Genomic DNA, 18,170 nt, shown 5'->3' with positions numbered 1-18,170 from the left:
TTCCCAATTAATTCAAAACATTAGAACCAATCCCCAACAACCACCCACATCAGCTGCTTATAACCAATTATTATAACTCCAGCTCAGGGGGAATCTGGCTCCTCTGGCCTGTGTGAAACCTGCACTCATGTGCATGCACATAACTACATAGTACATGTAATTAACAAAATTAAATTTAAAAAGTCTTGATGCCATGAAAATGTTTATTTTCTTTAAGTGAATGAATTTTTGCTTGCATATATATCCATGTACTATGTGCATACAGTGCCCTTGGATGCCAGAAGAGGGATTTGGATCCTTTGGGACTGTAGCTTAGACACTTGTGAGCCACCATGTGGTTGCTGGGATTTGAACTCAGGACCTCTGGAAGAGCAACAAGTGCTCTTAACCACTGAGCCGTCTCTCCATCCCAAACACTTGTATGCTATGCATACATTAATTAGTGTGCTCTTACATGTATTTAATTAAAAATAAAACCGACACCCAATCTAGAAAAAACTTTATTTTGTAAATTGGCCTGGAAGGTAAACCCTTCAAGTATCTGCAGAATCCACCTGAAACCTGGGATAAAGTGTTTGACACTGAGTGAACGTTTAATTTAGAATTGACAGTCTCTAGGGGGAGGTGGGAATAAGCTAATTTGGTGATCAGAGAGTGGGTCCTGAGTTGTGACAATACTAAAGCCATCAAGGGTAGGGCATGCTTACTTTTTCTGCACACCCCTTCACAGGGACTCGGGTCAATTGGCCAGCCTTGTGTTTTTTTTTCTGGGTTGACTGCCCTTGCTGATTTGTGTCTGGTGTCTGCAGAGTGCACTGGACTGCAGCTGCTGGCTTATGTTTGGCCTTTGCTAGTTGACTGGACCAAGAAAGAAGGCAGATTGGATTTGCCACAAAGAACTATTTCTAAGCAGGTTTACCTGAAAGGTCCACTTCCCCTGTATCCTAATAACCTTTCTTTTCCACAAACTCTGGTGGGTGGGGGGCTTGAGGGGAGGTTGAACTCTTATTAAAGTAGGTTGTGAAAAGTATATGCCTACATCTATGTGCCTATACCTATTCGCTGGCACCTATACACCTGGGAGAAGATCTCGAGTTCGGAGTTAACAAGCTGGGGTCTAGCACCGGTTTCGAGGTCACTAGCCTGCCTCTGGCACTTCACTTTCTAAGAACCACCAATCAGGAGGAAAGCAGAAGTTACGTTTATGGTTTGGCTCCCAGCACCACCCAATTATGTTAAAGGGCAACAAAATTCCGTAATGGCCCCCAAATTAGATGTGGGCCAGTCTAGAAACTCCCTCGGTTGCTTACCATTGCCTATAAAACCTTGTCCCGCCGAGAGCTCAGGGCTGCACCGGTGCTGTGGCACAAGATGGAGCTTGTAATAAGAGACCCGAGTGCGACTGCATCGGAAACAGCTCCTTGGAGGTCTTTTGGGGTTTGCAAATGGGAAAGGGACACAGCACACCGACACCTGTTCCGTGATGTCTATACACTGACCAGGGAGTTATTTCTATGATTTTTGTGATTGCTTTCCCCTTCCTTTGTGTGTTTCTTTCCCGAGTCATAAGCATGTCCTTATACAAACTAGAAAACCTGTCAATGACGGGGACCCTTCAATAGGTGATACCAAGGTTCCCAATCCTGGAAAGTCTGCTCGGGTCAGAACATGCCAGGGGAAGTTTGTTGTTCCCTGTCCACTGATGTTCAAGTAATAGTCCCCAAATAGTTACTCATGCTAAATTTTCTATTTAATAAAGTGGAGAAGCAGTTTAGCAAGAACATAAAGGCCGTATTTAGAATGTTTTAGAATACTAATCTAAAAGACTAATGCATCAGGGTAGCTACACGAGAGCGTTAGGGGGCAAAAGGCCACAGAAATCCAAACTGAAAAGGGGAAGAATTCCTGAACGGCAGTTCAAGGGCACATTCATTTTCCAACCCCGAGTCAACTGTGAGATCTGCACCCTGCAGCGGAGACAAACCAGTGAGCTTCGCTATTTTCTTGGGCTCTGTTTGGCTTGTTCCCCCAGCTCTGTTCTCCCTGGCTGGGCCATGCTACTCTCTCCTGCATGGTGGGGCTTCTATTTTGACATCTCTCTTCATCTGCATGGTGGGGCTTGTATTTTGACATCCCTCCTTCATGTTGCTGAGCTCCCAGCATGGCTAGCTGAGATTCCATGTTCTTAATTCTGAGATCTATCTGGTGTATCATTGCCGCATCGTTGGTGTCTCTTAAATTTTTGATGTTGTTTTGATCTCTTGCTTGGGTCTAAAGTGAAAAAAGAACAAAAGTTCCAAATAATTAACCCTCAGATGACTCCTCTTGTTCCTATCGTTAAGACTCACCAGCTCATGGGCTGTTGTACGTTAAGATGCTAGGATTTAGATTTTTATTACTAATGCCAATTACATCCACAACACAAAGCCAGGCATGGCGGTACGAAGGAGGCAGGGGCAGGTGGATCTCTGTGAATTTGAGGCCAGTCTGGTCTATATAATGAACCTCTGTCTCAAACGAAACAAACGAACCACCACACCCTAATTAAAAACATTTAAAACATAAAGCAGTGTATTTCATTCCTTTGAATGGTGCTGGGGGTTGATCCCCGGCCCTGTGTGGGCCACCTCAGCTCAGAATCACTCTCGTGCTCTCATGCTAGCCCTCAGGTAGTTCCATACCTCACAGAACAAGCGAATCAATTAAAAAAATTAAAAAAAATGAACTGTGGGGTTGGAGAGCACTGACTGCTCTCCCAGAGGTCCTGGGTTCAATTCCCAGCAACCACATGGTGGCTCACAACCATCTATAAGGGGATCTCATGCCGTCTTCTGGTGTGTCTGAGGACAGCAACAGTGGACTCACATATAAATAAAACAAATCTTTAAAGAACAAAAAACCAGAAACATTTAACTGTAACTGAAGAAATATTTAAGAGTATGAGTCAACTTTCATATAGAAGTTTTCCTTCTCAATTTTCTTAAAATGTCAACTACAATGTCTAACTACAATATTGCTGAAGAATAATCTTTATTTTTTGACAGTTTGATGCTAACTAGTCATACGTGGGAAGAAGGGACCTCACTTGAGGAATTAACTACCTCCCTCAGACTGTCCTGTGGGCAAGTTCATAAGGCAGTTCCTGTTTTGATTGGTGTGGAAGGACCCAGCCCAGCCCATCTGGGTGGTTCCACCCCTGGGCAGGTGTTTCTCTATTATATAAAGAATGCAGGCCTTTCTGGACCTGGTCTAGCAGGAGGCGCCATCATGGGTGTTGACATTCTCCACAACAAGGACCGAAAGGTTCAGCGCAAGGAGCCCAAGAGCCAGGACATCTACCTGCGGCTGCTAGTCAAGCTGTACAGGTTTCTGGCCAGACGGACCAACTCCACCTTCAATCAGGTTGTGCTGAAAAGGTTATTTATGAGCCGCACTAACAGGCCACCTCTGTCCCTGTCCCAAAAGATCCTGAAGATGAAGCTTCCTGGTCGGGAGAACAAAACTGCTGTGGTTGTGGGGACGGTCACAGATGATGTGCCCATGCTGAAGGTGTGTGCACTGAGGGTGAGCAGCCGGGCCGGAAGTCGGATCCTCAAGGTTGGGGGTAAGATCCTGACCTTCGACCAAGCTGGCCCTGGAGTCTCCCAAGGGCAGCGGCACTGTGCTCTTGTCTGGTCCTCGGAAGGGCCGAGAGGTGTACCGACACTTTGGCAAGGCCCCAGGAACTGTCCCACCCCTTTTTTAATTTTTACTGCAACAGGGATGAATTTAAACACCTCTCGAATTCAAAAGACCAGCAAACGAGCCGGCTTTCTGCAAATCGCCTGCCCTCACGTCACCCACCTCGATCTCCCTCATCCAACTTTTCAAGTCGAGCACTTCTTTTTCCAAGTTCTTCTGGTTCTCGAGCAGGTGCCCGCACTTCTTTTGCTCTGTTTTTATCGCTATTAGCTCCTGCTCGATAAACTGAAGTTTCACAATCATGTGTAGGTATTTGTAATAGGTAGTCTCCCAGCTTTCTTTCAGATTGTGCAACTGTAGGAATAAATAACATGGCTTCAAGGTGAAGGATCTATGACTAGTCAGGCATAAAAAAAAAACAAAAAACAAAAAACAAAAAACCAAAAAAACCAATGCACGTCTGCCCAGTTCAGCGGTAATAAGTCAGTTAGACTCTTGGCCTATTAGAAATATCCAGAAAATGAAGTCAAACCCAGCAGGTATGACACAGTTATGTCCTTTATACTTCACACACATCCTCTTTGCCGGACACTTACAACTGTCACTTTCCATGTCTGGTTACATTGACAGAAATCTCTGGTGATTTCTTCTCTGTAATTTCTAAACCAGCTTTAAGGCAAGGTTTTCAGTTGCTTGGCTCTGGATGGGTGAGTGCCTTTCCCCATGAAAGACCTCAAAAGGGAGACTCTTAGGAATGGGTGTTAGAAGCATGGGTTCTGAAGTCGGGTTTTCCTCTGAACTGTAAATATTTTTAGTTTGAATTGTATTCTAGAAAATGATTCAGGGTAACAAGCAACGAAATATGGAGGTCACTCTAGTGACAGCTTTTTTTTTTATTTTTAAAACAAAAATGTCCTGATTTTTGTGTTGCCTTATAATATTTTTTACTTGTTCCACAAAATACAGAAGCATATTAAACAACAATAATGATAAAATAATGAGTTAGGATGACTTCCCTTTAGATAAAATGGCGCTCTATGGTGGTGGTTTGAAAACATGGCCTACGTATGTATTCTTCCATGAAATCCCTCTCCTGAGTGTATGTTTGCTAACCAGTTTCTGGGTTTTGTTTTGTTTTTTTAAGACACCGTCTCACTATGTAACCCTCACTGGCCTGGAACTCGCTCTGTAGACCAGTCTGACCTTGAACTCTGCCTCTGCTTGCTGAGCTCTGGGATTAAGAGCAAAGGTTAACAGTCTGCCATAGCTAGCACATGGACTTCTCTGGGGGGGGGGGGCAACACTTAACAGGTTATCGCTGTGATCATAATTTTCATTGGTGTGCACACTACAGGATATTTAGGGACTGCACTCGGGACACGGGTTTCTTCTGCGCTCTTGTCCTGTGACTCTTGGGTTGAGCTCTTTGTCTCTAGTGGTTTAGCTGCAGGGAGCGAACTGTGGCGTCTGAGAATGAGGGTTGTGCTGTGAAGCTTTGGTTCTAGCTCAGGAATTGTCTGACTTCTTCCTCCAAGCGACACTCCTTGCTGGAGGGAGGAAGAGGCTCATAGGGCCCAGGAAGACGGGAATACCCACAGGCTTAGGGAACTCAGGTAATGTGGTTGGCAAGGCTTTCCCAGGGGTTTGAAGGCAATGGTTGCTGGGGGGAGGGTACTCACTAGTGGGGCTGCCTTCATCTGACAAGAACTCCCAGGGTGCAGCTGCCTTTGATCAGCCATGCCCTGCCCATCACCACAGCAACCTCATCAGCCTTGGACGACTCAATTCTCTCTTCTCTTTTTCTTTTTGAGATGGGGTCTTTCTATTAGGTAGCTATGTCTGTCCTGGAACTTACTATATAGACCAGGCTAGTCTCTAGCTCATGGAGGTCTGCCTGCCTCTGTTTCCTGAGCACTGGGATTAAAGGCATGTGCCACCATGCCCAGTTTTGGCCTCTCACTGATACCGTATCTCTCCAGAAAACTCACAGAACATGGCATCAAAAGACTTGGCCAACTGTAAGATAACCATTAGTTCCGTTTCCAGTGAGCTGGCTTCGTGTCCCTCTTCTGAGTTGGTAAGAACACAGATACAACTGTACGAGAGCTAAAATGACAACACTTCCATGCTGTCAAGAGTGAACGACTCAACGGAGCCTACAACCAATATCCGAGGACGTGAGAGAAAGAGGAAAGCGTAGGAGAGAGGACCGGGTGGGAGTCTGACTGTTTCCATGGACAATAGTGAAAGAACCAGCTATCCTTGAAGGCCAGCTCTTACCGTGTTATGCAACCAGCAAGGCCAAATTAGCCTTCACTGCATAAAGAGATTCCTATCCAAAGTGGGGTTCCCTGAGAGCAAGAGGACTGCAGGGGAGACTGGCTCGCCCCTGTGGCATGCAGGAAGGCCCTGGATTTTGACAGTCGGAGCCCCAAGTGGGATCAGGTCAGAAGAGTATCAAGTGTCTCCATAGTAACTGGAGCTGCTGATGCCTTTTGATAGCTCTTCCTTGATTGGCTCCATTTCTAACCTGTGTGCATGGTAGTCAGGGCCCAGAGCCTACACATTCTGATGTTCTAGGACTGCTTGAGAGCTCAGAAGTGGAGGAGGAGGAGGACTGGCTTCCATAGCTGAACTCCCACTCCCTGCACAGGGCTCTCTTTACCTGAAGCCTTCCAGATGTGCTGCTGCTCTAGTCTGTGAACTGTGGGTTTGCTCTGCAAGAGACTGTTCCTGGCTGGCACCTGATGCCCTCTAAGAGCCTTCTAGCTGTAACGCAGTCACTTGCATGGCACCCAGAAGCCTGCTGAGGGCTTATGGCTGGCACACCACCAACCCTCTTGGGCCTCCCATAGCCACTGAGGGTCTTGGGGTTCTTACATTCCCATTCAAATTGTTATTCCCTCATGGCAAAAAAAAGTTGCCTTTATTTTCCCTTTGCTGTCTTTTCAGCAGGGAGGGTGGCAGGAACCCAGTTGGAGAATCTACTGTTCCCTCTAATGTTCCTTTGACAAAGAGAAAGTCTACACCGGGAATGAAGTTAACACTTTTATTATAGCAACTTGTCACAGAGGACACAACTGGCAATAAGCCGCATACTACTGGAAAAGACTTCTCACTTAAGGAACGGATTTGATTGGTCCTGGTTTATGGAACCTCTCAGAGTAAACTCCTGTTTATGATCAGATGAATCTCAACAAAAATTCTGCAAAAATCATCTTTTTTTTTAAAAAAAGATTTATTATATACATTGTCACTGTCTTCAGACACACCAGAAGAGGGCATCAGAACTCATTACAAGTGGTTGTGAGCCACCATGTGGTTGCTGGGAATTGAACCCAGGACCTCTGGAAGAGCAGTCAGTGCTCCTAACCACTGAGCCATCTCTCCAGCTCTGTAAAAATGATCCTTGGGACTAATTTTTTCCAACAAGAAATGATGCTGGGACAACGAGTTATTCTCATGTGGAAAAACCATGTGTGGGTGACCAGCAAACACCACAAATAAAATTCACTCAGAATGCAACATTAAAGTATGAAATGAGACGTGCAAATTCCAAGACGTGGGCATACGCCATCATGACTGGATCAGGCCAAACTTTGTGACATTAAAGCACAGTTGAGTCGACTCCATCAACATAAGGTGCCAGTGTGCTTCAGAGTCACTGTTATGGAGTACAAGGGTAAGCTGGTTAGAAGAAAATACCAGAAGTCTGTGTATCCGATAAAGAGTTCATATCCAAGATACAAAGAGGGCCTCTGCAAATACCAGTGAAAAGCTAATCCAATTTAAAACTGTAGAAACCATCCAGATAGACCTTTCTCTGAAGGAGGTATATGAATGGCCAGGAGACCCCTGTTCTCCATTAGGGGAACACAAATGGAAACTCCCATGACCTACCCACTGCTTCACGGAAACTTGCTTTAGTTAAAACTTGGATGTGGGGGCTCACACCTCGAATCCCAGGCCTCCAGAGGCAGAGGCAGGTGGATTTCTGCAACTCTGAGGACAGCCAGGGCTACATAGTGGGACCCTGTTTGAAAACAGACATGATATAAAAAGATAGAGCAGGTGTTGGTAAGGAAGTGAAAAAGTCAAGCACCCCTTCAGGACTGGAGGACAGGAGACAGCAGCTGCTGGAGAAAACACTGGGCACTGGCGCTGGGGGGGTCCTCAGATAGTGAGGACAGGGCTATCGCATGACTCAGCAGTGCCGCTGGTCAGAAGGTAGGCAGGGGAAATTAAGTCATTTTGTGCAGAACTCTGACTTGCACTGTCAGAGCAACATCAGTAGTCAAAGTTCAAAGTGGGGGCAAGCCAGAGGTCCATCTATTGGTGAGCGTATATATAAACTGCATGGCCTATCCATATACCAGGCGCTGGCGGGCAATGGAAAGAGATGAAGAACTTACAGTATTAGAACTTAGGCTGAGCAAGGAAAGGATTGTGGACAGGAACAGGAGCCAGACACAGAGACAACCAGAAGGCTGACTGTGTGAGTCTCTCCACGCAAACTATTCAGACAAACATCTTGACAGCAGCTAAGTGTACTTGGTTCCTAAGTCACAGTTTGAAAGAGCAATCACTAAGACGTTTAGGACATGTTTGGGTGATAAAAATACTAAAAAAATTGAGATGATATTTGAGTATCTGTGAGTATACTCAAAGCTACCGAATTTTACCGTATCCTTCAACTGACTGGCTTTCACAGTCCTTCAACTACATCCTGCTAGTGCTGGTAGCAAACAGAACTGCCCTGGTGGGCGTGACGTTGATCTTGTGGTGGTACACTGCTTGCTTAAGTCATCTGCCAGCATTAAGAGGAACCGGAGCCATGCTCAGTGGTTAAGAGTCGTGTTGCTCTTCCAGAGGGCCCAAGTTTGGTACCACACAGTAGGTCACAACCATATGTAACTCCAGGTACAGGGCATCCTGTGCCCTTTTCTGGCCTCTGAGGACACTAGGCATGTATATGGTGCACAGACACACATGCAGGCAGAACACCCACACTCTTAAAATCAATCAGTTGAAAGAATAAGAGAGTCGGCAGATCTTCCTGGTTGCTACCCCCGCGGAGAGCTCGTAGGCAGCGCCCCACGAGCAAACTTGAGCCTCGGGACCAAAGGTAAGACAGACCTTCCTGCTCCAAGCGACCTGCCTGGTGAACTCAGGACACACAGAGACAAAATTCCTCTAGGACCAGACACTTCCGGTTTTTAGCGGGAGTCCCAAACCCGAGGATCCCTGCCCACAGCAGCTCTCTGCTCCCAGACCCCGTGGGAGAGAGACCTCATCGCCTGGTCAGGTGGGCACTCCTGAAGCTGCAGAGCGGAAGAGACCACCAACACTGCCCACCCCTACCCACATCCCTGGCCCAAGAGGAAACTGTATACGGCCTCTGGGTTCCCTTGGATAAGGGCACAGCAGTAGCGGGTCCCCTGCGTCTGAGACACCGCCAGAACCTGAAGGGACCGACCAGGTAAACAGTTCTCTGCACCTAAATCCCGTGGGAGGGAGAGCTAAACCTTCAGAGAGGCAGACATGCCTGGGAAACCAGAAGAGACTGCACTCTGCACACATCTCTGACTCCAGAGGAAAACACCAAACACCGTCTGGAACCCTGGTGCACGGAAGCTCCCAGAAAGGGTGGCGCAGATCTTCCTGGTTGCTGCCCCGAAGGAGAGCTCATAAGCAACACCCCACAAGCAAACTTGAGCCTCGGGACCACAGGTAAGACCAACTTTTCTGCTCCAAGCGACCTGCCTGGTGAACTCAAGACACAGGCCCACAGGAACAGCTGAAGACCTGTAGAGAGGAAAAACTACACGCCCGAAAGCAGAACACTCTGTCCCCATAACTGGCTGAAAGAAAACAGGAAAACAGGTCTACAACACTCCTGACACACAGGCTTATAGGACAGTCTAGCCACTGTCAGAAATAGAAGAGCAAAGTAACACTAGAGATAATCTGATGGCGAGAGGCAAACGCAGGAATCCAAGCAACAGAAACCAAGACTACATGGCATCATCGGAGCCCAATTCTCCCACCAAAGCAAACACAGAATATCCAAACACACCAGAAAAGCAAGATCTAGTTTCAAAATCATATTTGATCATGATGCTGGAGGACTTCAAGAAAGACGTGAAGAACTCCCTTAGGGAAACACAGGAAAACATTAATAAACAAGTAGAAGCCTACAGAGAGGAATCGCAAAAATCCCTAAAAGAATTCCAGGAAAACATAAATAAACAAGTAGAAGCCCATAGAGAGGAGTCACAAAAATCCCTGAAAGAATTCCAGGAAAACACAATCAAACAGTTGAAGGAATTAAAAATGGAAATAGAAGCAATCAAGAAAAAACACATGGAAACAACCCTGGATATAGAAAACCAAAAGAAGAAACAAGGAGCCGTAGATACGAGCTTCACCAACAGAATACAAGAGATGGAAGAGAGAATCTCAGGAGCAGAAGATTCCATAGAAATCATCGACTCAACTGTCAAAGATAATGTAAAGCAGAAAAAGCCACTGGTCCAAAACATACAGGAAATCCTGGGCTCAATGAGAAGATCAAACCTAAGGATAATAGGTATAGAAGAGAGTGAAGACTCCCAGCTCAAAGGACCAGTAAATATCCTCAACAAAATCATAGAAGAAAACTTCCCTAACCTAAAGAAAGAGATACCCATAAGCATACAAGAAGCCTACAGAACTCCAAATAGATTGGACCAGAAAAGAAACTCCTCCCGTCACATAATAGTCAAAACACCAAACGCACAAAATAAAGAAAGAATATTAAAAGCAGTAAGGGAAAAAGGTCAAGTAACATATAAAGGCAGACCTATCAGAATCACACCAGACTTTTCGCCAGAGACTATGAAAGCCAGAAGATCCTGGACAGATGTCATACAGACCCTAAGAGAACACAAATGCCAGCCCAAGTTACTGCATCCTGCAAAACTCTCAATTAACATAGATGAAGAAACCAAGATATTCCATGACAAAACCAAATTTACACAATATCTTTCTACAAATCCAGCACTACAAAGGATAATAAATGGTAAAGCCCAAGATAAGGAGGCAAGCTATACCCTAGAAGAAGCAAGAAACTAATCGTCTTGGCAACAAAACAAAGAGAAGAAAAGCACACAAACATAACCTCATATCCAAATATGAATATAACAGGAAGCAATAATCACTATTCCTTAATATCTCTCAACATCAATGGCCTCAACTCCCCAATAAAAAGACATAGATTAAGAAACTGGATACGCAACGAGGACCCTGCATTCTGCTGCCTACAGGAAACACACCTCAGAGACAAAGACAGACACTACCTCAGAGTGAAAGGCTGGAAAACAACTTTCCAAGCAAATGGTTGGAAGAAGCGAGCTGGAGTAGCCATTCTAATATCAAATAAAATCAATTTTCAACTAAAAGTCATCAAAAAAGATAAGGAAGGACACTTCATATTCATCAAAGGAAAAATCCACCAAGATGAACTCTCAATCCTAAATATCTATGCCCCAAATACAAGGGCACCTACATACGTAAAAGAAACCTTACTAAAAACGGGCCTCAACAGGTACAGAAAGTTAGAAATAATCCCATGCGTGCTATCAGACCACCACGGCCTAAAGCTGGTCTTCAATAACAATAAGGGAAGAACGCCCACATATACGTGGAAATTGAACAATGCTCTACTCAATGATAACCTGGTCAAGGAAGAAATAAAGAAAGAAATTAAAGACTTTTTAGAATTTAATGAAAATGAAGGTACAACATACCCAAACTTATGGGACACAATGAAAGCTGTGCTAAAAGGAAAACTCATAGCGCTGAGTGCCTGCAGAAAGAAACAGGAAAGAGCATATGTCAGCGGCTTGACAGCACACCTAAAAGCTTTAGAACAAAAAGAAGCAAATACACCCAGGAGGAGTAGAAGGCAGGAAATAATCAAACTCAGAGCTGAAATCAACCAAGTAGAAACAAAAAGAACCATAGAAAGAATCAACAGAACCAAAAGTTGGTTGTTTGAGAAAATCAACAAGATAGATAAACCCTTAGCCAGACTAACGAGAGGACACAGTGATTTTTAACAAAATCAGAAATGAAAAGGGAGACATAACTATAGATTCAGAGGAAATTAAAAAAATCATCAGATCTTACTATAAAAGCCTATATTCAACAAAACTTGGAAATCTGCAGGAAATGGACAATTTCCTAGACAGATACCAGGTACCGAAGTTAAATCAGGAACAGATAAACCAGTTAAACAACCCCATAACTCCTAAGGAAATAGAAGCAGTCATTAAAGGTCTTCCAACCAAAAAGAGCCCAGGTCCAGACGGGTTTAGTGCAGAATTCTATCAGACCTTCATAGAAGACCTTATACCAATACTATCCAAACTATTCCACAAAATTGAAACAAATGGAGCACTACCGAATTCCTTCTATGAAGCCACAGTTACTCTTATACCTAAACCACACAAAGACCCAATAAAGAAAGAGAACTTCAGACCAATTTCCCTTATGAATATCGACGCAAAAATACTCAATAAAATTCTGGCAAACCGAATCCAAGAGCACATCAAAACAATCATCCACCATGATCAAGTAGGCTTCATCCCAGGCATGCAGGGATGGTTTAATATACGGAAAACCATCAACGTGATCCATTATATAAACAAACTGAAAGAACAAAACCACATGATTATTTCATTAGATGCTGAGAAAGCATTTGACAAAATTCAACACCCCTTCATGATAAAAGTCCTGGAAAGAATAGGAATTCAAGGCCCATACCTAAACATAGTAAAAGCCATATACAGCAAACCAGTTGCTAACATTAAACTAAATGGAGAGAAACTTGAAGCAATCCCACTAAAATCAGGGACTAGACAAGGCTGCCCACTCTCTCCCTACTTATTCAATATAGTTCTTGAAGTTCTAGCCAGAGCAATCAGACAACAAAAGGAGGTCAAGGGGATACAGATCGGAAAAGAAGAAGTCAAAATATCACTATTTGCAGATGATATGATAGTATATTTAAGTGATCCCAAAAGTTCCACCAGAGAACTACTAAAGCTGATAGACAACTTCAGCCAAGTGGCTGGGTATAAAATTAACTCAAATAAATGAGTAGCCTTCCTCTACACAAAAGAGAAACAAGCCGAGAAAGAAATTAGGGAAACGACACCCTTCATAATAGACCCAAATAATATAAAGTACCTTGGTGTGACTTTAACCAAGCAAGTAAAAGATCTGTACAATAAGAACTTCAAGACTCTGAAGAAAGAAATTGAAGAAGTCCTCAGAAGATGGAAAGATCTCCCATGCTCATGGATTGGCAGGATTAATATAGTAAAAAATGGCCATTTTACCAAAAGCGATCTACAGATTCAATGCAATCCCCATCAAAATACCAATCCAATTCTTCAAAGAGTTAGACAGAACAATTTGCAAATTCATCTGGAGTAACAAAAAACCCAGGATAGCTAAAACTATCCTCAACAATAAAAGGACTTCAGGGGGAATCACTATCCCTGAACTCAAGCAGTATTACAGAGCAATAGTGATAAAAACTGCATGGTATTGGTACAGAGACAGACAGATAGACCAATGGAATAGAATTGAAGACCCAGAAATGAACCCACACACCTATGGGCACTTGATTTTTGACAAAGGAGCCAAAACCATCCAATGGAAAAAAGATAGCATTTTCAGGAAATGGTGCTGGTTCAACTGGAGGTCAGCATGTAGAAGAATGCAGATCGATCCATCCTTATCACCCTGTACAAAGCTTAAGTCCAAGTGGATCAAGGACCTCCACATCAAACCAGATACACTCAAACTAATAGAAGAAAAACTAGGACAGCATCTCGAACACATGGGCACTGGAAAAAATTTCCTGAACAAAACACTAATGGCTTATGCTCTAAGATCAAGAATCGACAAATGGGATCTCATAAAACTGCAAAGCTTCTGTAAGGCAAAGGACACTGTGGTTAGGACAAAACGGCAACCAACAGATTGGGAAAAGATCTTTACCAATCCTACAACAGATAGAGGCCTTATATCCAAAATATACAAAGAACTCAAGAAGTTAGACCGCAGGGAGACAAATAACCCTATTAAAAATGGGGTTCAGAGCTAAACAAACAATTCACAGCTGAGGAATGCCGAATGGCTGAGAAACACCTAAAGAAATGTTCAACATCTTTAGTCATAAGGGAAATGCAAATCAAAACAACCCTGAGATTTCACCTCACACCAGTGAGAATGGCTAAGATCAAAAACTCAGGGGACAGCAAATGCTGGCGAGGATGTGGAGAAAGAGGAACACTCTTCCATTGTTGGTGGGATTGCAGACTGGTACAACCATTCTGGAAATCAGTCTGGAGGATCCTCAGAAAATTGGACATTGAACTGCCTGAGGATCCAGCTATACCTCTCTTGGGCATATACCCAAAAGATGCCCCAACATATAAAAAAGACACGTGTTCCGCTATGTTCATAGCAGCCTTATTTATAATAGCCAGAAACTGGAAAGAACCCAGATGCCCTTCAAGAGAGGAATGGAAACAGAAAATGTGGTACATCTACACAATGGAATATTACTCAGCTATCAAAAACAATGACTTTATGAAATTCGTAGGCAAATGGTTGGAACTGGAAAATATCATCCTGAGTAAGGTAACCCAATCACAGAAAAACACACATGGTATGCACTCATTGATAAGTGGCTATTAGCCCAAATGCTTGAATTACTCTAGATGCCTAGAACAAATGAAACTCAAGACAGATGATCAAAATGTGAATGCTTCACTCCTTCTTTAAAAGGGGAACAAGAATACCCTTGGCAGGGAATAGAGAGGCAAAGATTAAAACAGTCACAGAAGGAACACACATTCAGAGCCTGCCCCACATGTGGCCCATACATATACAGCCATCCAATTAGACAAGATGGATGAAGCAAAGAAGTGCAGGCCGACAGGAGCCAGATGTAGATCTCTCCTGAGAGACACAGCCAGAATACAGCAAACACAGAGGCGAATGCCAGCAGCAAACCACTGAACTGAGAATAGGACCCCATTGAAGGAATCAGAGAAAGAACTGGAAGAGCTCGAAGGGGCTCGAGACCCCTTATGAACAACAATGCCAAGCAACCAGAGCTTCCAGGGACTAAGCCACTACCTAAAGACCATACATGGACTGACCCTGGACTCTGACCTCATAGGAAGCAATGAATATCCTAGTAAGAGCACCAGTGGAAGGGGAAGCCCTGGGTCCTGCTAAGACTGAACCCCCAGTGAACTAGATTGTTGGGGGGAGGGCGGCAATGGGGGGAGGATGGGGAGGGGAACACCCATAAAGAAGGGGAGGGGGAGGGATTAGGGGGATATTTGCCCGGAAACCGGGAAAGGGAATAACACTCGAAATGTAAATAAGAAATACTCAAGTTAATAAAAAAAAAAAAGAATAAGAGAATCAACATAATGCATCTCTAATGGAAAAAATAGACATTTTCATTGATATCAAGTCAGTGAAGTTGCTTTTTTAAGTCCTTGTTTTGTTGGCCAATGAATATATAGCTATATTTTCCCAAAGCAAGAAATATTGACTCTATAGATTACTGAAATTACCTCATGCTTCAGCATATTAATTGGGATAAGCATATCAAACTGGCTGATGTTTGATTCTCCAGGACCACCAAGCTCTCTGTCTTCATGGTTATTTAATCTCTTTTTTGTCTCCTCAAAGAGTTTCTTAAATCTGTAAAAATGTACAGAATTGGCAATGAATGTTTTCAGAGTCAATATTTAATAGTTTAAGTAGATAATATGCAGTATCGTACAAAAGGAACAAAACTGTAAGCTGTCTCACCCTAAAGTGAATTGAAAGTATTCGACTGAAATTATAACCTTTACATAAAATTGTGTATTTGTGTCTTGACTACATGTGTGTATGTGTACCGCATGCATGCTCATGTTCATGGAGGCCAAAGGAGGGCGTCAAATCTCCAGGCCTGGAGTTACAGATGCTGTAAGCCACCGTGTGGGTGCTGGGGATTGAATCTGGGTCTTCTGGAAGAACAGCTACTATTCTTAACTGCTGAGCCATCTCTCTAGACTGAAAGTATAATCTTAATTTTCATATTTTTAAATTTAAATACATTACACAATTTTCCTCCTTTCCACTCTAATCCTTCCTACGAATGCCTCTTTCTCAGATTCATGGCCTCTATTTTTTTAATTGTTGTTACAAATACATAGTTTTTTTTTTTTTCTGTTGTTGCTGTTGTTGTTTTGAGACAGGGTTTCTTTGTGTAGCTGTGGCTGTCCTGGAACTCCCTCTGTAAACCAGGCTGGCCTCGAACTCACAGAAATCCACCTGTCTCTGCCTCCCCAGTGCTGAGATTAAATGTGTATGCCACCACCACCATAGTTTTTAAATTCATAAATACACAATTCATAATTCATAAATAGAACCTGCTCAGTCCACATCCTGGTACTCGTATGTACCTGATTTCAAGGCCGACCACTTGCTATTGGATGCCCAATTGGCAGCCTCTTCCCTTGGGACGACTATCTCTTCTACTCTCAGAATTTCTTAGTTGCCCACAGTTCTTTGTCTGGAGTGATGAGACACCCTCCTTTCATATTATCGTGTGTGTGTGTGTGTGTGTGTTAGTGTTTTCCTTGTTCAAATCTTGCTCAGGCAGTCCTGTTGACAAGACTTCGTTTCTGATAGTCTCTCATGCTTGGCTGTCTCTTACAGTCTTCCTCATCCCGGAGCCTCAGGTGCAGCCGCTGTGCTAATGGAGCGGTTGGGGCTGGACCCACACCACCACTGGTTTTTTTTTTTTTTTTGCATTTTGATCACTTGTGGGTTTTTTGTGATTGTCTCTGAGGAGGTGTGAGAGCTACACTTATTTGCAGGTATAAGGAGAAATATTTAGAATGTAGTTGGAAATTAAACTGGTTTAGTAAGGTGGTGGTTGTAGGTGTTCCTCCAAGATCCATGACTTCACCCGTCCTGTGTGATTGTCTGGGTTTCCCTACCAGGCATGATTTCCCTTTTATTGAGTGAGCCTTAGGACAGCTGTGGTTGTCTCCAAAGTATGCCCAGCAGCACTGCCACCTTACGGACACTGACATGCTGGTGGTTGTGGTGGTTCCTAGGTATCATGGCTGGGTGGGACTGTCACTAGTTTTCCTGCCTTGAAATCTTGCATAGCACCCTCTGGTACCATAAAAGCCAGCAGGAAGATATTCAGGCTAGTTGCAGCTCAGGGGTCCCCAGACCCTGTGTCTGACGTGTTTGGTCTTTTCAATGATAGGAACTTCCGTTCAGTCTCTGGGAGGCAACCAAGGGAAATATTGATCGTTTATAATGTTTGATGGTCTCTCAGATGACTCTGAGCAACAACTCAGGGAGGCTTTCCCGTGTCTGGTGTCAGGTGTCCCATGTCTGGTGTCGGGTGTTTTATTACATAGTCTATGGCTATTGGGTAAAATTATAATATTAAGTAAATAATATGAAGAAAAATGTTATGACATTTATATCACATAAGGAATTCACGTTAGAAACACAGTCAGATGTTTTATAATTATTATTATTCATTTTGGAGTGAGCAGTGACAAATTACTAAAGATTAGCTGTAACTCAGAGATTAGTTACCAGGGCAAAGCAGAAAACATATTGGTATATATGAATGTCACTGAAAGGTCCAAATATACACTTTAGTACCTGTTTACTCTGGTGCACGAGAGGAAAGGGAAGTGTGTGGAAAAGTCCTCAGAGAGGACAGGAGTTTAGCACAGTGCTAGAGTGAACACTTACGACTGACTGGGCCCAATCAGTGTTCTGCTCTGTACCCGTGATTTATCAAGGATTTGTAATTTTTCTTCCTATTGATTTCAAGTTTCATTTCATGATGATACAAAAAGAATCAAGAAATTGTTTTGATTTTCTTGCATTTATTAAGACTTGATTTTTTTTGGCCTAAGGTATTATTTCTCTTTGGGAATGTGATGTGAACTTCTAGAAAGGGTGTCCTGTGGATGTGAGGTGGGACACTCGGTGGGTCCCATGGATGCTGCAGTCCGTTCTCCCCTATCCTTCAGGTTAGCACTATGGTTTCTTGGGTTAGTCAAAGCCACGAGACTGGACACACGTGCATGTCTCTCACGTGTAGCACATTCTTGGATGGATGTTTCATTTGTTAGTCCGAAGGGACCTTTGTCATCTCTTCAAACCGTCTTAAGTGCCACTCAGTCAGACACACACTGAGGTAACCCTGGTTTCCAGCTTCCCTCTGGTTGCTGGGTTTTTTCCATCCATGGATGTTTGACTGTGTTGTGTTTCCTACAGATGAAGACTATGCTACCCTTACTAAGGCCAAATTAGAGGTCACTTCAGCGTCAAAGCTCTTCAAACTGGCCTTTATCGCAAGTTGTCACAGACATATCTTGGCAATATCCCCC

At 43.6% G+C, this 18,170-nt stretch overlaps 1 protein-coding gene and 1 pseudogene across 3 annotated transcripts in view; one reads left to right on the top strand and one right to left on the bottom strand.

Annotated features, from left to right (window-relative positions):
* Positions 1-482: 482 nt before the first annotated feature.
* Positions 483-18,170, bottom strand: part of Ankrd48 (ankyrin repeat domain 48) — a 116,458-nt gene continuing 98,770 nt past the window's right edge. For 2 of the 3 annotated variants that reach the window (NM_001419749.1, NM_001419750.1), the window contains 3 exon segments: positions 521-2,271; positions 3,844-4,035; positions 15,327-15,456. In NM_001419749.1, coding sequence (NP_001406678.1) covers positions 1,948-2,271; positions 3,844-4,035; positions 15,327-15,456 — 646 coding nt within the window. In that variant the 3' untranslated portion in view covers positions 521-1,947. 3 annotated transcript variants of the gene reach the window in all.
* Positions 3,233-3,745, top strand: Rpl18-ps8 (ribosomal protein L18, pseudogene 8; annotated as a pseudogene).

This window comes from Rattus norvegicus, chromosome 14 (genome assembly GCF_021556685.1).
Source record: "Rattus norvegicus strain SHRSP/BbbUtx chromosome 14, alternate assembly SHRSP_T2T, whole genome shotgun sequence".
In the NCBI taxonomy this organism is placed as follows: Eukaryota; Metazoa; Chordata; class Mammalia; order Rodentia; family Muridae; genus Rattus; species Rattus norvegicus.
The sequence above is the reverse complement of the archived record's forward strand: the minus strand, read 5'-3'. Positions and strand labels throughout refer to the sequence as shown.